The sequence below is a fragment of the Cheilinus undulatus genome, linkage group 9, assembly GCF_018320785.1.
Source record: "Cheilinus undulatus linkage group 9, ASM1832078v1, whole genome shotgun sequence".
Lineage (NCBI taxonomy): Eukaryota > Metazoa > Chordata > Actinopteri > Labriformes > Labridae > Cheilinus > Cheilinus undulatus.
This window is the reverse complement of record NC_054873.1, coordinates 40461482-40486511: the sequence shown is the minus strand read 5'-3', so window position 1 is coordinate 40486511 and position 25030 is coordinate 40461482. Positions and strand designations below refer to the sequence as shown.

The following is a 25030-nucleotide window of genomic DNA, read 5'->3' as shown; positions in this document are numbered from 1 at the left end:
TACTGAAGCCGTCATTCTTAACGACACTATACTGGACAGGTCCTTAGAAATAATACGACTGTGATTATGGTTGCACGAGTAGAGACCAGCAGTAGCTTCAACGGGCTTGCTTGTTGACGTTAACCGTTAGCTGTAGCGCTAACGCGATGATGCCTAACTAGTAGGTTCGTTGTGTTGTCTCTGGCATGGCATATCTTGCAAACGACTGTCTAACTCCTGTCTAAGTTTGTGCTGTCTTTAATGTTTTGGAAGCCAAAATAAGTCCACACATCCACTATGAATGCAGCAGAAGTTGCTCTGCTGGGTGGGTACAAGCAACCGGCTCATGCAGACCGGAAGTCTCGTGTGATCTCGTTGTCTCAAGAGAGAAGAGACAAGAGTCAACTGCCAGCTAGCGATGCCTGCCGCCAACTAGCGGTCAGGGGGTGAAATTACACCACAAACTACCGCACCAACAAAGTGAATAATTAGCTAATTAATTAAATATCGATACTGCATTTTAAAATATCGATACAATATCATGCCAGGAAGTATTGCGATATTTCAGTGTATCGATTTTTTGTCCCACCCCTAGTAGATTACCTGCAGGTAATTTCTCTTTCTAAAGTAGCTAATGAACCCTTTGGTGTGCAGACATGCAGCACTCATTAAATGGTATCTGCATCTAATATTGTAACATTTCTCTTTATAAACATTACAGCAGCCTTTACATCAGCGTTGGTTGTATAGATGTTGCTAAAAAATTCCCCAGCCAACAGGACATCTCATTGGAGCACATCTGGCCCAAAACCCAAAATAAGTGTGGCACCCCTGTTTTGCTGTAGTTCAGTATGATTCAATGAAAAAATTACTAAAAATAGAGCCTGTTGTATTTTTCTCTTAATAACATAATAAAAAAACCCATGTAATACAGCTGATTTGATACAGAAATACAAATGAACTGTATTAAGTTCTTAATGGAACCTTGGGCCGGATACAATTATTAAGATACTGTACCTGAAAACATGAAACCCTAAAACAGGAGAGTACATGAACTTTAGAAAATGATGAAGAAAAGCCACAAGTCTGTGCATTAAAATCATTTAAGTACAGAGAGTCTTTATTCTCATGTCTCTCTGGAGGAGATGTCAGATTTACGTTAGTTTGTTTTTAATTCTCTGTCTAAGGTGGATGCAGTTTGTCCAGCTTGATGTAACCAAGTATTCACTAATACTAAACCTAACAGATGCTTGTTTTAATGCAGATGATCTTACACTGAATGGAGTTAAATGTGTTATTAGTGGAGCACTGCACACTGTGCTGTTTCTGTTCAATCACGTTCATATGGTGGTCATCAAAGAAGTTGAGGTGAGTGATATTAGGGGGGCCTCACATTGATCTTTGCCTGGGGCCTCCAAGTCACTAAAACCGCCCCTGTGGTTTGCATATAGTAGCCTCTGAAAGCTATTTCTAGATTTGTATTGCTATTATAGCAGAGCAGTAGAAAAAACCACAAGTAAAGTTCACTTTTGAACGGATGGTGAGAGGGTAGCAGAAAGGGATCAAAACACCCAGACAGAAACACTAAGTGAACCTATTGTGTTACCTACGTGTAGCCCTGCACGGCTTCTTGTGGTGTAGCCTACATCTTCCCTTTCACCTCTTGGTACCCCTCGCTCTTCCGCCGTCCCGCTACTTGAAGTGTCCTGCTTCCCGCGGTCAGCACCCTCCTGTCTGCTTTCCCAGCCGTCCTCCTCCACAGAGCAGGGGAGGGGCTATTCACTTCGGGAGAAAATGTCTGGAATTCCGTTTCCGCTTTAGGGAGTGGACGGTAGGTTTTTTTTCTTACTTGACTTCCCAAACAACTTTTTATTCCACGTCAACTGAGTTTTCTGTAGACTTTCCCGGATTTAGTCATTTTTACGACGATGGCGTCTTCGCCTCAGAAGTCCCCGTCCTCTCCGAAATCTCCGACGCCGAAATCTCCGTCTTCCAGAAAGAAAGATGACTCTTTTCTGGGGAAACTTGGGGGAACTTTGGCAAGGAGGAAAAAGGCTAAAGAAGGTAAACAGTTCGACACTAACTGGCTTGCTTGTTGCTTGTTCTACTGGTGGCTAATGTTTCCAAACGTGAGGATGATTTAATCGAGTCAGCGTACAACATAGCAACACCTAACACATAAAACTGCGAAGTAAAACACTCAAATTCAATTTTCTGCGAACCGATATTTAAGTTCCCATCTTGCTTCACTTTTATAAGTTAAATTTAGATTTGAAATTTTAATCTTCAGAAACACTGTAAGCTCTAAAACGCTTTCTTGTGCTTTTTTCATGGCCGCGGGCTGTCTGTATCCATGTAAGGTATTGAATCCGCCACTACTGTAATAAGTGAGGAATGAGGCATGAGTAAACACAGGCCCGTCACAGACCTGAGCAAGAGGATTCACCAGCAACCCCCTTGTTTCTTCTAAAATGAAGGCATGTAAACGTTAGTATTGTTTCTCGTGGGAAAGGTTGGCACCTTCAAAGGTCAGAGCTGGTAATCCGTACTGGCAGCAGCCCTGCGGTTCACAAGAACTGACTGTTTTCCTTATGGGCACCCGTTTAACCATACCTGCCCTCATATCCCGGATGTAATGGACTTTAACTGCAATAGAGGTGTTATAAATAAAATACTTAAACAGACTCTTTTTGAAATAGATTATACTGTTGAGTTTATAGCCATGCAGGGATCCTTTGAATACAGTTTTACTGGGAGCCTCAGAGAGCATGACATTCATGGTTAAAGGCCAATTTTTATAATCATGTGAGAAAGGTCTCTTTCAATTGGATGATTACTTTGTGTCATTCAGGCTGCTGTTGCACAGCTGAGCCCCATTTTATGCCTCTGTCTAGAGGACATGCATGCAATCACATTATATTCATGCTGGCTTCTGCACTCCACACACATTCATTGAGGGCAGAATGTTCCATGATTTGATGGAAAACGTTGGTTGGTCGCTCTTGTCTTGATCACTGATTAAATTAAAGTCTTTGTGACGTTTATAGCAGTTGCTGCAGAGGCAGGGAAGAGAAGGGACACTAGATGAACCAGGAGGAACGATGGGCTGAAAAGAAAGTCGTATTAGGGGGTTAAGATGAGGCAGTGCTATAAGGCTGGGATCTTTAAAGAGAGATGACATGGTCTTAATGTTAAGGAGATTAATCGAGAGCTTTGTGTTGCATGCACACAGGAACCTACTGTGTCTGAATGCAAATTGAAAATACAGCAGATAGAGCAAGAAAGGTAGCATAATTATAGTTCTGTGGGAAAACAGAGTGAACATAGAATTTAATCAGGGTCTTTTATTAAGGACGTGTAAGCTTAGCTTGTTAAGAATGAGCTGCAGGGGAGAAAGCTGGTCCTGCTAGCCAGGAGAGGATGCTTGAATCTGGGGGACGGAGACAGACATGGGCTGCGGAGCGCTCTGCCCTCCAGGTAGGACACAACATCAGCAAGCATTCTTTCCATAAATGAAGGCATCATCACTAAGAGAGCATGTTACTCAATGTTGAAACCATTGACATGTTTTTTATTGCTATTATTTAAACAAGAGGTGAGATATTTGCATTTTTATTTTATGACACTGGTTCAAAGGGGGGGAGTGATATGCAGTGAGGACATGGAGGGCGCCTGTGGTTCATATTTCATGCTGCATCAATTAACTTGATCCTCCATTGAACATATACAACATTTTAATGGAAATAAGCTTACACTTGAGCTCTTGAAGTTATAGAAAAGACAACAACAAATAAACACTCAACATTTTTCCGTCATTAACGCACAAAAGAATACCCATCTTCATAGATTCAGAACAAATAGGGCCCTCCAGTGGAGTGACAAAGTGTATGCTACATATGATGTGGAAAATAACTTGCACTTCATGTTTAACAATGTTATTGACTTGTAAAGCATTTGGCATACTTCATAAATAGAAATTACTGCCTAATCCAAGAAGACTTTATTTGGTTGCACTCCTCAAAGAAAAATTGTTGTTATTGTGTCTCTTAGAGCAAATGCAGAATGTTGGTAATTTCCCTTAAATGTAGATGTTTCAATACAAGCCACTCAGTAACCAGTCAAACCAATATGTATGTTTTTTTTTTTTTTTATAGTAAAGAACATTAAGCATGTTCTGTAGTAGAATCAATCTACTCCTCTTATTATGACAGTCTGTTTTAGAAATAGACATAAAACAAGACAGCATAAGATTCTACAATAAATGATGGATGTATTCTTGCAAATTGAGACTCAGAAATGAAAAACTGAAAAAAAATCCTTGGATTTCATGAACATTAAATGTAAAAAAAAAAAAAAAGTCTAATAGTAAGAGTCAAACCAAGCATAATATGTTTTTCTGAGAGCTGCAAACACCACTATAACAAGTATGTACTAATACCACTTTTTTTAGACCAAGTACAAGTGACTATGTTTTGGAAACCAGCTGATGTTGGTTACACACATGAATGGTTGATGTCATTACAGTTCTTAAAATGTATTAAAAGTTCATTTTAATCCCATCAGAACCTACTCATCCCACCTCTTAATTTATGAGTGCATATTTGCAGTGTGCTTTACTTTAGTCATCTTCATTTATGTTCAAATTTCTCTAAACTGTAGACATGGCTCCAGTGTTGCCTATCTGCGAGTACAATATCTTTTTTTTATTAGTAAGAGTACTTAATGTTTCATGATGTTCCTCAACATGTTCAGGTTCCAGTAAGCATATCTATAAGGCACCTGATTGCCAGCACCTGGGAGTACCAGAATCTCAAAACAAGAGTCAGTAACAACAGCAAAATAAGCTGTTTGGCATTGGCAGAGAAGATTTGGCAAATTTATCATGGGCGCAACCCACATACTCAGCTCTGCGACTTATCCCTCAAATGCATGTTCCTTACGAATGTGGCACCATTTTAAAGAGAAGTAAACAGGCTTTCCAGTGATATAACATTTATTGCCAAGAATCATTGTTGCAACAAAGAAATAATTTACCCAACACAAACGTCCTTTCTTTTTGTGCTAAGTTTAGATTGAATTCAGACAGAGCTAAGACTGAGGATGAACAAAAACAAAATTTTTACCTGAGGTATGTCTATTTGTTCTGCTAGACTCTTTATACATGTAATCAAAATATGGGCTAAATATCTGTTGATTAATGTTGATGAATTTTTCACACCTGCCATTAAGGCTGAAAAATTAATCAACATTAGATGAAACAACATGTCCTAATGCATACTGGAAGAAAAAAAACAGAAATTAAAAAAAATTCTATACTTGTGACTTAGATGCTGATCAGATCACTTTTGATGACCAATTAATGAAGAAAACTATAGAAGATTTCAAAGGGTTCACATACTTTTCATTGCCACTGAATACTGTAAACTTCCCCACACTCTGTTTTTTATTCCAGCATAACTGTTCTAAACTACCTCAAATCCATAAATGCATGTTTGTTTGTAGCACTGATACACCTTGACAACTTTGGGTAACATTTATTTTGTGTCACAAAAATGTGGTGGAAAAAAAAACATACAAGAGTAGAACTGATATTTTATGTAGAGGCAGGAAAAGAGTGGGTTGGTTAAATTTAACAGAATAAAAAGTGTGAAGTATGTGCCACTTTGTAGGAATATTCTCAACCACACCTGTGCTGTGATAAGTGATATTTTCATGTGTATATGTGTCTGTGCAGACATACTGTAAATGGTAAGAACTTGTGGATGGTGTTGATTGATGCACAGGAAGTTCACTCCATGCTCTCAGCTCATGCACAGTCTGACATACACACAAGGAGATCAGCAGAGATCAAGCAACCTCAGGTATCTGACACACAGAAGAATGGCATGCTGGGCTTCTGCAAAGCCTGCTGAGAAGCAGGAAACTACACTAGTCTTTGTCTACTGATTTTAAATGGTTCCCAGTGGAGGGCCTGCTAATGGTTGTCTGTAGGATCAACATTATTTTGAAGTAGCTATCCAATATACAGTCAAAGGCTTCAGAAAGTTTGTTCAGTGTTGCAGCTGACTTTGTCTTCTCTCTATGACCTGCTTGATAAGCTTTTTTTTAAGGTTATTCTGTAAACCAGTCTTCAATGTTTAATCTACTCTGGTGTATTTCTTCTAGGCGTATTCAGGTCAGGCCAATCACAGCCGCTTTTCTCCCATAAACGTTGGATTGTAAAGTCTTAAGACATCTATTGTGTCACATGTAAACAAACCAGAGGAGGGTACATTTATATATATATAAGCATTTGTGTATTCTGCTGAAAAAGTATCTATTTTGTTTGGATGCCACACCTGAAAAAGAATTAACTGTTTCAGTTACACGACTTGTTCCTTGAAATGTTGTAGCTTTACATTATAGGTTTATTTATCTGTTCATTGAATAACATTTGAATCTTAGCTGCTTACTGTAAATAAAACAATTTGAAGGCTCGGTTTGGTGGTTACAGAGGTTATTAGCCTATGATTTCATACTGTAGCACATGATGAATGAGCTATAGAGGTAATTGCAGTCCACAAACCCCCCAAAAAAATGGAATGTACACAATATCGTTTTGTTGAAATTCATGGTTAAAGAAATAGAAAGTCAATGACTTTGCAACATTATGTTGTTTGTGAACATGTCATGTGCATTTCTGAAAATGAGACAAATCTAGAATATCCAGTTGAAAATTTGAAAATTAAATCAGAAGTTAACAAAATTTGAAGTGTGCGTCATGACATGGCCATGTCTAAATTGTTTGATTGATCAAAATTAATCTTATTTTTTGTCTGTTCCTCTTTTTTAGTGTCTGAGCTTCAGGAAGAAGGGATCAATGCCATTAACCTCCCTCTCAGCCCTTCCCACTATGAGCTGGACCCTGAAGACACCATGCTAGGTAAACAGCCACAGTTCCTGTTTCACACATTGAGATACATATGCTTGAATGAGTTTGCTCAGAGAGCATTGGGACATTTCCTTGAATTTCATGAAATATTTCAATTAAGAATGAAGCTTTTTCATTCTATTTTCTTTCTTTTGGTGATACACAAATAACCACAGAGACCATAACATTCCTGATAAGAAACTGGAAAATACAACAATTAAGTCTTTGAAAATTAAACTTATGTATGTCTGTTGTCATTTTTAATGTATAAATTTATCTTTAAATACCATTTTTCTAACCTATCTGTTGTTTCTGCTGTGCTCTTATAAAATTTCTTTTATTAAAAAAATGGATAATGTTGCAGTTAATTACTAAGGCATAAAACTTAATTGATAATTACCAAACTTTACCAGGGGATCGTGAAGGATAGAGAAATTACTGCAGGTTACATCAAAACAGGATGAGAAAAGGACTTCAATAAGAAGATTGCAAATCAGCAATGGGAAAATACATGTGAACCCTCTTTATTGTCACCTGGCAGCACCATGCACACCAAGAATTACACTCAATTTACCATGCACTCTATTTAGCTACTTAAATCAAACATCATACCAACATGTGATGTGTGGCACCCATGTGTGTGTATTGAGCTGCTGTTGTGTTTAATTTGGTTTCTGCCCTTTCATCAGAGGAGAATGAGGTGCGCACCATGGTGGATCCAAATTCCAAAAATGACCGCAAGCTGCAGGAACTTATGAAGGTACAGTTATCCTATTTTATACAGGATATTCTCTATTTTAGAGTCACATAATGCAGTATATGTATTTTTAAGCTGCGGAAAGGAAGAGAAGTAAAAGAGGCAAAGAACTAATGAGGAAGAAAAGTCTCAAGCATTTCACATTGTTTTTTTCCTCAATAACTGTTACTTACCATCACTACTGAAAAGCTTCATGTGAAATTGTGCTGTGAAGCATGCATCAGCTGAAAATATCACATTAGAACTGGTAAGTAAACACTCGAGTTGAACAGGCAAATTGTTGGCGCTACATTTTGTAAGACTAACAATTATCATAGAATGAATAAAAAAAGAGAATTCCAATTCCAGTTTTCCTCAGCATTAAACCAGGTTAACAAAGGGGGCATGGCAAAAAGACAGACTGAGAGAGTCTTTAATTGTCTTTGTTCTACCTTAACCTTCAATTGAAATCTAGAAAATTCAGGCCTCAGAGCACTTACCTCAAATAAGCAGAGATCAGCTGATGGGCACTGAGTCAAAAATAGCTACAGCAATAGTTACAGGGATTTTTAATATATTGGTTTTTCTTAAAAATAAGGTACAAGCTGTAATTTACTGTAAAATCTTTTTTCCCCATGTAGGTGTTGATCGACTGGATAAATGATGTTCTGGTAGGCGAGAGGATCATTGTAAAAGATCTAGCTGAAGATCTGTATGATGGACAGGTTCTTCAGAAACTGTTTGGTGAGTTGAACTTCTCTTGTCATGTTAATGCCTCTTACATAAAATAACAACAGCAATATTTTATACTGCTGTTGTTAACACTGTTTGAAAAGAAGACTTGGTTGTGATGGCATTACTGTTTTGACCCATGTTGAACTGCATGCTTTTGGTACTGGTTATAAACATGTACACATTAGCATGAATATAACTTCTCAATATTTGTCTGTTAATGTCTTCATCTGTGTCCTGTTCTTCAGAAAAGCTGGAAGGGGAGAAGCTGAATGTGGCAGAAGTGACTCAGTCAGAAATCGCCCAGAAACAGAAGCTGCAGACTGTTTTAGAGCGCATCAATGATTCGCTCAAACTCTCAACCAGGAACATTCGATGGAATGTTGACTGTAAGAAATGCTCCAAATGCTCTTTTTTTCTCATTTTTATTAAATATTTCAGTTGATATTCTCGAAACAATAGGCTATGTTTGGAATATTACTTTTTTTGTTTGACTGAACTTAAGCATCTCTATTGACACCCAGATGATCTGTGGTGACATACGCAAGTCCCCCGCGGTGTCTAAATGCTATTAAGGCTTCTGGTTTGCTCAGAATTTCTGCACTGCCATTAACTTAATGAGGCATTAATGTTTTTAAGCCCTTCTAATGTCTCTAAGCGTTTGGTGGAGAGCAAGGAGCAGCATAGCATAGCTTTATTAGATGTAAAACATTCAAGTTCTGACGTCTCATTTATAGTGTTGTGTGTAGAGTCCATGCTGAAAGTGTTCATGTGCCAAAACCCCAACATTGGCATGTGCCAAGAATAATTCAGATTTATAAAACTGTTCACAGACAGCTCCACACAGAGTTCCCTGTACGTCCTGATTCATATAGAAATGTGCGCATGTAGATCAGCCTCCTATTCTGAACTCTACATATCCACATGCAACCATAAACCATCAGTGTAAATCTCTTATGAATGAAAATGCTGGAAAATGAACCTGCAGATTCAAGGTTTTGGTGGTGAGTTATGACGACAACCAAAAGTAAGTCGAAGAAAGGGCTTAGAAATGGAGGTGACAACAGTACTGTGGTTGTAAGAACAAACATATTCTTTGTTTTCAGTGGAGGGTCATTAGGTAATGAAAAACAGACTGAAACCACATACAGTAGCTGTTGCATTCACAAGCCCTTACTACAATACCAAAACACCCACCGTTCATCTTTATGCAGGAGTTTCACTGCAGTTTTAATATGTTTACTGGAACAACACTGATTTCTTCATATAATGTAGGTGTGCTCATGCCAGTCAGGTAATTATCAAAGAGAAAAATGATTGGGAAACTAAAAGTAAAAAAATTGTTAAATGTGAAAAATGCGGATTGAAAATTTCATAATATAGTTGTGCAGTAACAACAGTACATGCATGCAATTTGTTCTAATGCAAGCATGCATTAGTAAGAAATTTTTAAGAACAACAAAGAAATAGTGTTTGATCCTTGTATATTTTCAAAATTAAAATAACTTCTAAATAGTTTTTAAATGTAACTTGTTCCCCTTTATAAAGGTAAAAGAAGTGAAGTGCGTAACCATGTTGAACCATACAAATGCTACTGGAGGTAAATCCCACAGATTCCAGACTTGAATAGACCAAAATCTCAAATATCCTGCCAGTGATAAATCATTTACAACTTTTCAGAATTTACAATGACAAGTCTGTTGATTTTACTCTAGATCAGAAAAATAATTCAAGCAAATCTGTGATGGAAAATAGAGTAAAACAATGTCAGACCAAATGGTTTGTTTAAATAAATATCAGAAATCATTTAACATGTTTTTTTATGATTTTAGGGGAGTCACTTCACCAGTGCCACTTCTTGCCATTTGTGTGAGCTGCTTTGCTTACATCTCACTGTGATTGGCAGCTGCTTCAAAGTGTTGAAACCAGTGAGCTAAGAGCAGTTTATTGGCCCTCACAATCTATGATCTATATTCCACTCCATGCAGCTAGCATCTTGTACTGTCATCATTAGGGCAGATATCTGACTTGTAACTATGGGTAAATAAAATCCACATACTATATTGCAGTAAGATATTTAGGTACCAGATTCTTGCTTTGTGAGTACTGAATCCATTGGATGATGTCTTTTAACACTTCTTTGAACACTGATGCAGGTTCTGTGTTGCTTCTGTATTTCTACAAGAAGTCAAAATATCAGCTGTGAGTCCTGCATAATAAAATGCTGCAGTATATTTGTAGATTTCCGCTTGAATTTTCATGCATCTGTCAGTTGTGCGTATAATTTGAGATAAAAAACAGAACTACAATCAAAATTAGCACATTTAGCCTTATGATATCTAAGCCAAAAGGCAAAAGTTCTTAGCATTATTTTCATTTTACTCATGGTAGGAGAGTGAGCCGTAGCTACACGACAGGTTTTTCATACTTCCTTTTAAAGGATTTTTGTATTAAAGTGCCTCTCTTGTCATTGTATTGATGTGGTCCATATTGATCTGTTAGTTTTCAAATAAGAATGCAAATAGCCATGCATGTCAATAGAGCCCTCTACAACTCTTTTGATGTCACTCTTTTATCTGACACTGGGAGTTAGGTTAATAACAGGCTTTAGTACACTTCCTTTTACTCGTGTCATTAAAGGTAACATTTTATTCATATATGTAGGGATTTAAGAGAGAAAGAGAGGGGCTTAAGTGGATGTCGCTGTGTGACACAAGGCTAAAGAGCAAACTGTTTTATGTGTACTGTTGAAAAATAGATGATGTATTAGAGAATATCTTTAAGATTTGAAGAAAGTGATTTTATTAACGGTAGCTCATGAAAGGATGACAGAATCAAATGAATTTATTTCAAATCCAACAATATTAAGTTCTTAAAGGCACCTCTGGTTGAAGTTTGTCCTTGAAGGCTCTTTGTGTGATGTGGCTTTATAAATGGTTAAGATCACAGTGAATAACATGGAATGAAATCTATTTATCAGTCCTTTTATTTGTTTGTCCTTTCAAGCAATTCGCTTTTGTTTGTCCTTACTTTCATCTCCCCCATTCCAAAGCTTTTGAATAACTTATTTGGGTGCTCTTATGCAGTAAGGATCTTATTGGTTTTATGAAGGCTTTCAGCTTGCTCTCTGTGATTTGCCATTACCATGGTGTGCAATCAAAGGCTTCTTTGGACACTTAATTGATTTGGATTGTTAAGTGTTTCCAAAGGTAAATTCTATTTGTTTAGATCATTTAAGATGTGCCTTACTGATCGGGATGCCTTTATTACTCTATGCTGGAAAACAAAATGTAGAGTTGTTATGTATTTTACTCTGTCTAAAATATTGTAGTTTCCTCTTTCTACCTTTCTTTTTTTACTTAAAGCCAAATTTGTCATGCGGTAATTGTGTTTTTTGCAAATCAAAGGACAAAAACAACAACACAAAACAAAAACAAAAAAGAAACACATGACAAAAGTATGAATTCAAGATACTTAATAGATGAATAAGCTACTTTGAAAGTGGTTAATGCCATTGCATTTTATAAAACATTTGAGATTGAATTCATTATTTGATAATGCTGATGTAGTTTTTGGATGTTAATCCGTTTTGTGTTGTTCTGTAAGTGTATTTTGTAATTTCTTTTGCTTTGATTTCTTCCACATTAGCGGTGCATGCTAAGAGCATTGTTGCCATCCTGCACTTGTTGGTGGCACTTTCTCAACACTTCAGAGCACCAATCAGATTGCCAGATCATGTTTCTATTCAAGTTGTCGTCGTCCAGGTGGGTAAGATATTGCACTTTCAGGATTTCTCACCTGAAACAGCAAATGTGTACTTAAATAAGGCTACATTATTATTGAGAATGCTATTCTCCCAACACCACTGACCACTGCTGCATATTTCCTTTTGCAGTCTTAACATGATTTTTCTCCTGTCATTACAAACATCACAAGTCTACTTATTTTTTTCATCCATGTCTTTCAGAAAAGAGAGGGCATACTGCAGTCTAGACAAATTCAAGAAGAAATTACTGGCAACACAGAGTAAGCATGTTTCTGTATCAAACTCATTTCACACCTTGAAAACATTTGACTGACATTACTGCTAGGAACAAAAACAACATTACTGCAAATCATTCAAAATTGCTGAAAGGGTTTTCTTTGATTTATGATTACTGTTTTACCTGTAGTGCCTAGAATTATTTAAAAAAAAAACTAAATGGGTCTCTGACTTGACATTGTTTCTTGCTGATTGTATGTTTGTGGTGTATGTTTGTGTGTGTGACAGCAGCATTGTTTCTTTGACCTAAATCCACTTTTGTTCATGCAGCATGCTTTGTAAAATAAAACAACCGGACTGCAAAATGACAGTGTTGCTTGACACATGGCTATTGCTGTGTTGATGACACTAAGGCACTCCAAAATCTGCAGACATTATTTTTACTTGCCTTCATTACATCATTAAAAAGAAAACACAGTTAAACTTAAACTAAAGTTTCCATAAGGATTGCTTTTCTGTGATTTGCATGTTAACATGTTACCATCAGACTGTGCTAACATTTAAGGGATTAGCTTCTATGAATTTATGAAACCAACAAAAGAACCATGCTTTGAGAAATGAAACTGATCTAGCTTGACTTGCATGTTCTTCAGGTCTGGGAAGTGGTCACTATGCTGTACTAAAATCGGAACTTAATTTTTTGGATATACCATGCCGATATCAGAACTTAATTTTTTTGATACATTATTTAAAATAATAATAATTATAAAACATGCCATACACTCAAAAGATCAGCCCAATTTAAGTTTGAATCAGAAACTTTTTCATCAAAGAGAAAACAAGGCCATATATCCATGCAGCTGTTCAACATGTAACCTTGTTCATGGGCTCACATGCAACAGAGAGATTCAGATCAATATCAACAATGCATTGAAAATATATTTCAACCACAGAAAGTCAACAGAATAAATAGCCGTGGTGGGATTTTAAAATAAAAACCTTGAATATATTCTTTTTTGCAAACACAAACCTGCAGTGCGCTGTGTTTTCCACTGACTTATAGGAGAGATGTTTTGCAGTGAAGGAAAAGGCGACTGTTGTATTACAAAAAGATGTGTTGGCACCCTTAGCTTAAAAAATGACTATTTAAAAAACACAAAAAGACACTTTTCTTTCCCTGTGAGGCTGTCTTGCAGCCTGAAAGCAGCAGTGAGGATGATAACATCAGCCCAGCATACACAAGTGCACTAATTTTGTCATGGTAGATGGATACACTGTTTATACACATGCACTTACACGCAAATTTACACACTTCTTCGCGCACACATGATCACAGTGGAAATACGGTTATTACCCCACAACCAAAGCCATTGCCCGGACTTGCTTTTCTTTGCCATCACAGATTACACTGTGAACATGTGTGTGAGTCCTGAGTGTGTGTGTGTGTGCATTTGTCTGCCATTTCTTGCTGGCCTGCCCACCGTGATATCTCCTCCTCAGGGTACGCTCACACTGCAGCGTTCTCTACCCTCCAAAACCACCTGACCCTTTCCAACAACAACATCCTCCAAAGTGCTAACATTGTAATAATAGACTAGAGGCCACCCATTCCCATAGAAAGCTGCATGTACAGACAGGCACATCTTCATTCATTGTATCAATACCCAACAGTTTTGTTCTGCTGTTGAGATTATTGCATTGTTATACTAAGCAGTCACTGTGAACATCCCAGTAATGATACCCATTATATTTCAATACCCAAGGTATGCCTGTGTTATTGTTAATCAAATTATGATACCCGGTTACATTATTGTATTTTCATTTCTGTGGCATTTTCCCCTCCATTCAATGCATTCATCTGTGGTTGAACTGGAAGCACCAGTTTTTCAGTTTATTTAACGAATATAACAGCAGAAACTGACTCTTATTTGTGTGTTTTACATATTTTGACCCTCTTTAATTCACTGTCCTCTTTCTCTCAGGGCCTTCTCTGGCAGACACGGTATGTGGTCACGAAGAAGAGTATACTGCACATCATGCTTTTAACTACTTCAATGTTATTGGCTTAAATCTCTGTTCTTTTTTCTTTTGTTTTACAGAGCGTGATGCTTTTGACACCCTGTTTGACCATGCGCCAGATAAACTGAATGTTGTCAAAAAGGTACTAAGGCTTTTAAGGGTTCTCAGGTTTGTAAGCCATGTGTGGCAGCAGTGGCCTTTGTACCAGTATATTGAAATCAATGAAGGTGTACTTTTCTTTTTTTGTTTTCTAGCTTATTTTATTGAGCCTTCTTATTGCACCAGTCCGTATCAAGAAAATAATCATCTTTAAAATGGTAGTTGAATTATCCAGAAAAGTAGTTTAGTTGTTTTAAGTGTGAATACCCCTGCAAAAATTGATCCCTGACTGTCCTTTTTAAGCAGCTTTGTCCCTAATAAAACATTCTATTTCATCTTGTCACTAATCAGTTATAGGGTGAGAAAAAAATGTCAGGGAAAATAACTCAGAGTTTACCCTCAGACAGTTTCTGTTTCTTTCTCTACAGTTTTCTTTAAAGTTCTCTGTGAAAAAAATACTCACCTTTTGAACAGATTGAATAACAAAAAAGCCCAAGGTCATCCATGGTATACTGTATACTGCTTGTTTTTAATCATCTTATTTTAAAAGTATATGCTTTTCTAAGCCAAGAAAGATAAGTTACCTTGAGAAAACACTGATTTTTTAAATACTGTTCTAAATTACTTGAAATCTTAACTTCTAACAAGCACGAAGGATATTCAGAAAATTTTGTGAAATAGCATCAGACGAGATGCAGGCGTTAGGTCACTGTCAAGCTGAATGCATTTGAAAACTATGATACTGGTGAATCCATTTTCGTTTAATTGCATTCAACCAAAACCAAAATAGCTCCACAGTTTTTTAATAAGGTATTGTTGATAAAACAAACCTTCTAAGTCAACATTCTTGGTCTTGTCTGAGACACTGCTCACCTCTAATGATTGGCTTTTTCTGTTCTTTTTTTTTTTTCCCAGACATTGATCACATTTGTGAACAAACACCTGAATAAGCTCAACCTGGAGGTTTCTGAGTTGGACACACAGGTACGTCACTTATAAACCATGCCTTTTTTATGTGAGTACCTTCTCTGATTCTACTTTATTTACTTTCTGTAACAGCATGATTGTTATTATTAATTTATTGATTTATCGAATATTAGTTTTTTGGTATCATGTATTTTTTATTGATTGGAATTATTTTTCTGTACATAGTATACACTTATTTATTTACACTTTGTGTATAGAACCTGATATTTTAAAACATATATTCACTCTACATATTTGCAAAGAATCAAAATTGTTTGTGCAATTTCAAACTTGGTTTTTTAATTACTAGTGAGCAGAGGTGTAGCTGTGCCCGCAGAGGTGATTATACTCTGAATTTATGCCCCACATTTTTTAAATGACCAATCCAGCAAAGGGTAAAATCTTGTGTTGTAGACTGCTCTCTCATATTTATTTAGCCTATATATATATATTTAATTTGCTTGACTTCAGGTACAGGACCACTATGAAACTATGATGAGGCAATGAAGCTGTGAAGTGTGTAGTGCCAGTAATGTCACAAGCTCCATTCATGTTGCTAGATATCCCAAGCAACTGCAAAATAAGACCTATTCTACTCTGCCTCTAATTGGGTTACCCTTACATTCTCACCCACCCAATGTATGAAGACAATGGTTTTTACTAGTCTTTTAGAGGCAGAGTAAGGTGGGACATGCCTTAAACATCCTAGGGAAAAAAAGCACCCTTTTGAATGATAAGAATCACAGGGGATTTAGAAGCGGGTTTACTCCATGGAGACTAAAACAGAAGTAGTTATACGCTGCAATACACCATTGCTCATGAATAACAAAACTATTTTCATGTTTCTTTTTCCAAAATATTTGTGAATTTTTCCTCAAGTTCATCTTTCTTTTATTGAGTATTAATGCACTTCCAGTCAGTCTGTTTACCTTACAACACTGTGGTCTCAGTTTGCAGACGGTGTTTATCTGGTATTGCTTATGGGGCTGTTGGAAGGATATTTTGTCCCACTCTACAACTTCTTCCTCACACCAGAAAATTTTGACCAAAAGGTAATGCGAAGTTTTTTTTTTTTTTTTTTATCAATGAATGAGCTCAATTTACAGAAATACCCCATTAAAACTTGTTTCAAAACTTGTGCTTTCAGTATGGATGGAGTAATTGTGATCCTGAACTCTTATCTGTAACAGTATTTTTAAAGATACCGTAAAGGAGTAAAAAAAAAGGAGTGGGTTTAGCAGCTGCACTGAAAATTGACACATTTTTAAATTTGTTCCTTTTTCTGTTGTTAGATATCTAAAATCATGGATAAACCAATATGACACTCATTATCAGAAAAGGTTTGATAATATTAACGTAAAAATTAGCCTGGGTTAAGCACCTTTACAACAGCATAAGGGAAAATATGCCATGCCAGGTGAGGAGCTATGTGAGGTCAACTCTCTCTGACTTTGAAAGCCCAGGGCTTGACTCATTGGATAATTTTCTAAATCATCTTGCAGGGTTTGAAAATATAATTTGCTTTCTGTGCAGTGCATTTCAGAATGTAGTCCAAAAAATTACTGACACTTTAAAGCAGACTGGGAGGGAGAAATGGGTAAACAAATATCAGAGAATAATTGAGACAAAAGCTTAAAACATGTACATATGTGTTTAATTACCGACGTCATTGTTTAATATAATTTAGGGCACACTCACAATAGGCAATCCATCCCGTGCCTGGGCGGGTTGGTGCCTAAAGACCAGCACGTTTGACTGTGTGAGTATGCCCATCTGCACTTGGGTGTGGCGTGCTTCCCTGGCCCCGGCACAGCAGGAAACACAGATGTTCTTGTGTTTGGCCAGACATGGCCATTGAACAGGCCAGGTGGATCTGGCACTAAGTAATTCCTAGAAAAATGCTGCTGCTGAAAAATGAAGCCAATGTGGAAGTGCAAAAAAATTGCTTGCTAGCTAGCTAGCTTAGTGGGCGGGCCATTAGGTTGAGCTGTTTAAGTCCACCTATTGAAAGCAGACAGCTGACATCACACAGGATTTGTCCAGTTCTTTCTACAGTCTATGTATGGAACTGACAACAGAGGATTTGGGAAAAGAAAGATAATTATGGAAAATACTGATTTGCAAATTAAAATATCTCTTATACACATTTTTGCCTATCAGTAACTATGTATTTGTAATAAAAGCAAAGGAGAACATTAATATGATGCAATAAATGATTTAAAAAGAAGCACATTTAACAATCTCTCTGGCAAGGAGTAATATTGTTATTTTGTTTAATTTGATGTTAAGCTCCACCACAACCCTTCATTCTAATGGAACCCTGTTCTATCTATATTATTTAATGTTAAAGATTTTTGCCTTGTTTACATTCTTCTTTCCCTGAGTGAGCCACAGACAGCAGCTCTCTTGTTAAAAAACACTCTTGTCCTTCCTGCGTACGGGAAAGTCTGTGTGTGCTGGGATTAATCTCCAGACCTATTTAACCCTTCATTATTACCAAATTGTGATGCCAAACTAATATGAAATGATTTTATGATGATCAGGCTCCAGATTAGGTGCTCAGTTAGGAATAATTCTCTACAATTATCCTTTCTCTCTCTCCTCACATGACTCTTTGTTAATGCACTGATGCCAGGTCAGGTGAAATAATGTTTTTTTTTTTTCTTTCAAAGAACAAACGAGCTGAGAAGTTTCCAGTTTTTCTCAACAGTTCCCTCTATCATATAGGCTTCTCACTGCTAAGTAGTGGTAGACAAAGTACTCAGCTTCAGCACTGAGCCAAAGTATAGATACTCCCAGTCAAATTTTACTCCAATACAAGTGAAAGTAGCTCAGTGTTTTTATTACCTGAGTTAAAAGTACTGGAGTACTTGCTTTAAAAAATACTTAAGTATTCAAAATCTCAAAATGCATTTTCACATTGCTTTTGTGCATATCACATAACTGTACTTTTTGATACATTAAGTTCTTTTTTTCTTTTAGAAAACATTTCCAATTTTAAACCAACGCTAGATTAGCAATGAAGTGGACCTCATAAAGTTGGCTGCATAACATGATGAAAGTAGTAGTCACCCTCATTAAGTCAACATGTTTTCACTGAAATTGTTCAGGGAAACAGTACAGAATTTGCTCAATAAGCAGTGCAACTACAACTAAATTATAGAGTTATGAGAAGGCTGGAAAGATTTACGCTGATCCAACATCGTAAATAGTGCATATAATGCAAGAAAGGCAGGTTGCATTTATCCATTGATTGATGGCGGATTTTTCTCAGCCATGATGAAAGTTGTGCACAGTAAAGAAAGTGAACATTTAAAATGATATGAATCGTTTTTCAGATCAAAACCTCAAACATGAGCTTTGTCGGAGTCGTGTGTCATTTGCTTTGGCTCTTGCTCTGCCCTGGAGATGCGTGACATAATACAGGTACAGACAAATCCACTTTAACAAACTACACAAACAGAGTTTATTATCTCAGTAATCAGACTGTGGACAAAAAAATTTATCAGCTGACTTCAGAGAAAACGTAGCGAGTAACAAGAGGGTCTATAGAAATTTAGTGGAGTACAAGTAAAAAGTCTCCCTAAAAAATAAAACTTAAGTAAAGTACAAATACTCAAAAACTGTGCTTAAGTACAGTACTTAAGTAATTCTTTTTTTTTTTCCAAGATGTATTTTTGGGCATTTTGTGCCTTTACTGGATAGAGGAGGACAGTGGATAGAGTCGGAAACAGGGAAGAGAGCAGGGTGAGACATGCAGCAAAGGGCCACAGGTTGGATTCGAACCTGGGCCACTCGTGTACATGGGTGCCACCTTAAACCACTAAGCCATCTGCGCATCCTGTACTTAAGTAAATTTGCTTCATTCCTGTCCATCACTGCTGCTAAGAAACTTATCCTTCTATTTTAGGAGGAAGAAATAAGTTCCTAATATAAAACTGGTTAATTGAGTTTACAGAGACACTATTTTAAAATAGTTAGATCTACTCTTAAAACAACTAGAGGATCATGCACCCATTGATCTCCTTCCTGCAGAGCAAAATAATCAATCAAACTTTGTACATTTAGTGTCAGGTGGCACTCCTTGGCCAGAATGAGGGTGGGGTTTTTCCTTGTGATGTAAAGAAAGTAACTACTATGTTTTTGCCCTGGAATATAGTCTTGTAGACTTGAGCTGCACTTTGAGGTTTCAAATCTTCATCTTTCAAGCATGTAGACATCTTTGGTCTTGTCCTTCAGTCACAGAAACAATCTTAAATCAGCACTCCATTTGAGAGGAGCGTCATGCACTCAGAGCCAGGCCTCTCCTCTCAATAGCTTGATAAATGCCATCCGTTTTCCCCTGGGCCCATTCATGGCAGAGCCATCTTTCCTCTCCAATGGCCTCTGTAGTACTACGGTATTCTGAACAGGCAATCTGTGGAGACACCACAGTAGCCTTTTGTTTGGGTCTTGGCCAGCCGCCCCTGCCAGAGTGCCGAGCAAAATGGGCATCAGTGCTACAATGTACACACACAGAGATACTCCTGGCCTGGAAGAACAGGCACCAGCCCCACAGCATCTGTAATCTCCTATTGCACAGGGAAAGACTGGAGTGGCTTAGGGGCTCAGCTCTGTTACTGTGTGTGTGTTTGTGTTGGGTTGTGTGTTTCTGAGCCTAGAGGCCTATCGATGTTATACCACTGGTACCATGAGGCATCAAGAAAGCACTCCTGCTCCTTCTCAGCGGATCTCTACTGAAGGCTCATTCTCTTCTTTTCTTTTTGGATGTATTCGATGGCTGAGCTTACTCTTTTCACACAATAAGCCCTTGTAGGAAAAGCTTTTAGCACATCACAGCAGGATGAGTGCGCACACAGGCACACAGATACAATGGGCAGAGATAGATACAAGCAGTATGTCTGGCATGTTTGTTTCCCTCTTCTCTTGCTGCATGATATAAAATAATCTCGTGATTCCTACCTGTTGTGCTTTAGTTATTCTTTGTCTGCATGCAGTCTCATTCAGAGGTGTTAATTAAAGAACTGTCATGACATGAATATCTGGCTTTTGGTTACAGAATCAAGGTTTTTGAGTGACACTGCTGACAAGCAGATGAGCTGAGTGTTTGTGCAGCTGCAGCAGGCTTATGGTTTTACAGAACAGAGCTACGTTGTGTTTGCAGATACAGGAAGCTGTGGTAGCATGATTGAATCGATCCAGAGTGTATTGTGGGATTTAGAAATCCGTGGGTCTGTTTTCTTATCAATGAGGAGCTTTTTGTGGAGCTGCATGATTTGTTTCTACTGAAGTTTGTGTCAATTGTGTCTGTGTTTGAGTGTATAGTGTTAAGTCCAAACAATGGTTAGTTTAACTCATAATGGTTGTAAGAAGTTATAGATTGAGTAAGTTAACCTGTAAGCACTTTCCTTCTCTTCAGGTTCACAATGTGTCCTTCTCATTTGAGCTGATGCAGGATGGGGGTCTGGAGAGACCAAAGCCCAGACCAGAGGGTAGGTCAAACATACTTTTTGAAATAATTGCCTTAATTTTAACCTGAACTATTAAGTCATGTAATACTAGAAACCACAGACTGTTCCCAAGATTAAATGTGTTCTTGTCTTTTTACAAAGGCAGTTGGATCTTTGTAATACTTACATCAACATTTTCCTAAATACTGAAGGTCCTAATACATATCAATTCCTCTAATACCCTAAATAATTAAACAAACTTTATCTATTTTGAATTTTGACCAACTTTGATGTTCACCTGTATTTGTGGCACAGTATACAAATAGAGAATAGGTAACGAGTTGGCTGAGGTGGTTGGTGGCAGCTCACTCATGAGGCTTTATTGGTCAGTATTGCTTGGAATGAAAAATGTGTATTCCAACTATCTTTGTTTATCAAAAAACCATTCAGACTTCCACATAAATGTTGACAATTCCTTTTAAGAATTGGATAAAGGAGTTTTGCAGCAATGGAAACAATGTGCCTCAGAAGATATGATAAATGTGGAAGCAGTTTTTAAAAAATAATGTAAAAATTACAGCCTTTCTTCTACAATGTAGTTGTTCATGTGTATTAAACACAAGCTATGAGTTTGTTCAAACAGAGCCTAGTTTAATGAACTTTTGCCCTTCTAATTTGTGAGGTGTTGCACCAGCTGAGATAGTTTAAGCACAGGCTTAACTTAAATATTACGGTACCGCAGTTATCTTGGTGATAGTTTTGAAAAGTGGGAGAATTCAGAGAAGGACAAGTAGCACAGGATTTTACCTGCTGTTTTTTGTCAGCAGTGCACTCTGTGATTAATTACACTTTTTTTTTTTTCCATAAGCGGAGATGGTTTTAATCTTCCAACAGTATAGTACGGTTAAAATTATCTCATGTTATTTAGGATTTTACCACCTGCTCTCACTTTTGTTATTTTATACTGACTCTAGGTTTAGGGTGCAGACTTTAGTTATCACCCAATCAAAATGCTTTTTCATGTTTTCAGTACAGTTTTTGCACTGTGTAAAAATTATTATTAATAAAAATTATTATTAAAGTTATTTTCACCAAGCAGCCTGTTTCAAGACAAGTAGACAATCCCTTTAAAAAAATACTTCTCATTAGTTGGTCAAATGAAGTGAAAGTATCATATCTGTGATGACATTTTGGGTTGTTCGGATGTTTATGCTCTTCTTGCTAAGATAAAACTAATGTACCTTTCGTGCAACCAAACAGAGACACAAGTTACAACTGAACTAGCTCCAGTGTAGCTAGGCTTAGCGTGGACCTCACACCAAAACTTATGACATAACTTATGGTGGTGCAACAGGCTGCAGGATGCTTTTATTTGAGATGTGCTTTAGTTCCAGCAGGGATTCTGATAGATTTACCCTCAGACATCAGAGTTTTAAATTTAAGTTCAAATATGGCTTATTATGGATTAACCAAAAATGAATGAAATATTAAAATTTTGTTTTGTCTCTGTTGATTTTTGAGTAATCTAACAACCCTGTTCCAAACAAAGCATCTTCACACAGTTCTTCTGATAAACATTGCCTTACTTAAGTTATTTGCCTAATGGATACAGACATTAAACTGCAGAGATCCAGATTGTGGCACCTGAAGTCTGTCATAGTTGTTTTATTGGACTTAAATGCACAGAGAAGATTCTTAGCCTTGTTGGATGTATGTATAAGTTTAATTCATTTTCTTTCTTTTTTTAGACATAGTGAACTGTGACCTGAAATCAACACTGCGTGTCCTCTACAACCTCTTCACCAGGTACAGAAATGTAGACTAAAGACCATGTATAGCAAAGGGGAACACTTTGGACCATGGTCCACCTTTAAACCTATCAATATGTTGTTGTTGTTGTTGTAGAAAGTCATTGTTATTATAACACATGCATCACATATTGTCCTTGTTGTCCTTGTAAAGTATACCATAAACACAAATCTGTTCTTTTTTTAATTTTAGAGGTAAAATTTAATTTGTGTCCCTCAAAATGTTTTGTCTTTGCAATTATAAATGTGACTATACAGTCCAACAGTACAAACTAAAGCATACTGTGTAACTAGGTTTTTGTGCCTCTACGACTGTATTCTGCAGTGAAATTGGTCACCCCTCACTGAAATCATGAAAGGGGGTTATAGGTGAAAAATACCTTCCAAAATGAAAATGTTTATACTGTATTTATTGTCCATTTTGATACACCAGCTCTTTTTTACTTTCCAACTATTTGATGCTGTTCTTTCCAGCTCTTGTTTATGTAAGTGCCTTTATTTAAACATGCAAACAATCAATACCTAATATTGGTATGTATTTTGCTCCTGTTGTCTTAACACTACAGATTTTTATGCATGCATACAGGAACCTTTGAGATATTTGACCAAAGCCATGTTGTATTCACACTGTAAATCACATAAAGGCATGTACTTGGCAGCCTCTTGATATCATGTATTTGATACTATGACATGATTTTTTTTTTTTCTGGTAAAGGTACACTACCACAATTTATTCACTCTTTTGTGATTATAGATAACATATGTCTTATTTTTAATAAACAGATTCCACTTTATTCAGCTTGATATTGAATGTATAAAATGTTCTCTTTTCAAATCATTTTGCATAATCAAACAATAAAGGCAGTACTCTTTATGAGCTGCCGATAGATTTCTCAATCATGGATCTATTTTCTTTAATAATAACATTTAATCAATTTAACATTTAAATACCTTGGTTAATGCTCTGAAGCAGTGGTTCTTAACACTTAGATGTGAAACTTAAATGTATAAGTAAAAATTAAGTTGTTATAACTTAAAATGACTAAGTGCCTGATACTGAAAGTCTCTGTAAAGTGATAAAAAAATGTGGATTTTAGGTTTGTTGAATGACATGAAAAATGAAAAATGGGCCAGTGTGGACTTGAGTTGGGACTAAAGGTGATAGAAAGGAGACAAAGAGACATCAGAATAAAAGCAAATCATTGACTTTTTGACTTTTAGTTTAACTTTTCTTTGTTCCACAGTTCTCCAAGAAGCCTTTTAAAATAAAAAATATGTGCCCATATTTGGTTTTGAAGATAGAAGAGGTCAACAGGAACAAATATAGCATGTGTCATCTTAATGCCCAGAGTGCAGTGTAACATTGTCAGAGTAACAGTATCCGTTGATTATTGCCCTCTCAGATGCTCCCATGTCAGTTGTGACCGATCCTGAGGGATCTGAAACCATATTATGATCATTTCCTCTCCGCTCTTGCACAGGCTCCAGGGAACAATTCAGTTCCTCTAGTTATTACCTTGTTACATTAATAATATTGCATTATTGTTGCATTGTCACTCTGTGTGCGGGTCACATTGGGGCACATTCCTCTGATTGTAGACACCACAGTAATGAAGAGATGGAGTGCTGTATCACAGATGGAAATGTTTGTTGAAAAGTTTCAGTTTAGACTTGTTTTTTACTCTTTCTGGTAAGCTGCAATCATTAATAGAATGAGGAGACAATCAGCTTGCTGATAAGATGTTACATACCTTGATTTGGCTTGGCATGAAAAACTTCTATTATCCCACTCTAGTCCTGTCAAAATGTTCAGGCAGCAATACAGAATTTATCATAGTACCCTTCACCTTGATACCCCTGGCATTACCTTTATGAAAAGTGGACTTTTCCAGCATTTTAGGGATGAATATTACTTACATGTGTATCTGTTTCAGTCATTTCTTTGATTTGCTAACCTCTTTTGAAAAGTAACCAAACCACTAATTTGACCCCTCTGGCTTTATTTTACCACAGTTAACATCAGAGTCAGGCCTTTACAGCTCTTACAACAGATAAAGCCTGAAAAAAGAAACAAGTGTGTTATTTTGAGTTGAGTTGACCATGGTACAGAAGCTCTGCAGGTCTCAAATTGCCCATTTTTTGATTGCAATGACTTGGTAAACAGACTTGAGCTTGTATAGCCCTTTCCTAGCCATCTGACAACTCAAAGTGCTTTTACACCAAAAGGTCACACAGACCCTTTCATTCCACTTTCATACACTGATGGCAAAGCTTGCTATGGAGAATTGACCATCAGTATTAGCCAATTCCATTCAAATACATCCATGCACATACACTTGTGATCTGATG

At 36.9% G+C, this 25030-nt stretch overlaps 1 protein-coding gene across 1 annotated transcript; it reads left to right on the top strand.

Annotated features, from left to right (window-relative positions):
* Window positions 1-1754: 1754 nt before the first annotated feature.
* parvaa (parvin, alpha a) lies at window positions 1755-23475 on the top strand. The gene is made up of 13 exons (XM_041795010.1): window positions 1755-2043; window positions 6812-6901; window positions 7579-7649; window positions 8267-8369; window positions 8606-8746; window positions 12006-12121; window positions 12325-12383; window positions 14322-14341; window positions 14439-14500; window positions 15373-15441; window positions 16374-16475; window positions 20843-20915; window positions 22622-23475. The coding sequence occupies exons 1-13, from the start codon at window positions 1908-1910 to the stop codon at window positions 22696-22698; spliced, it is 1119 nt and encodes a 372-aa protein (XP_041650944.1). The 5' UTR covers window positions 1755-1907; the 3' UTR covers window positions 22699-23475.
* The last annotated feature ends 1555 nt before the right edge of the window (window positions 23476-25030 follow it).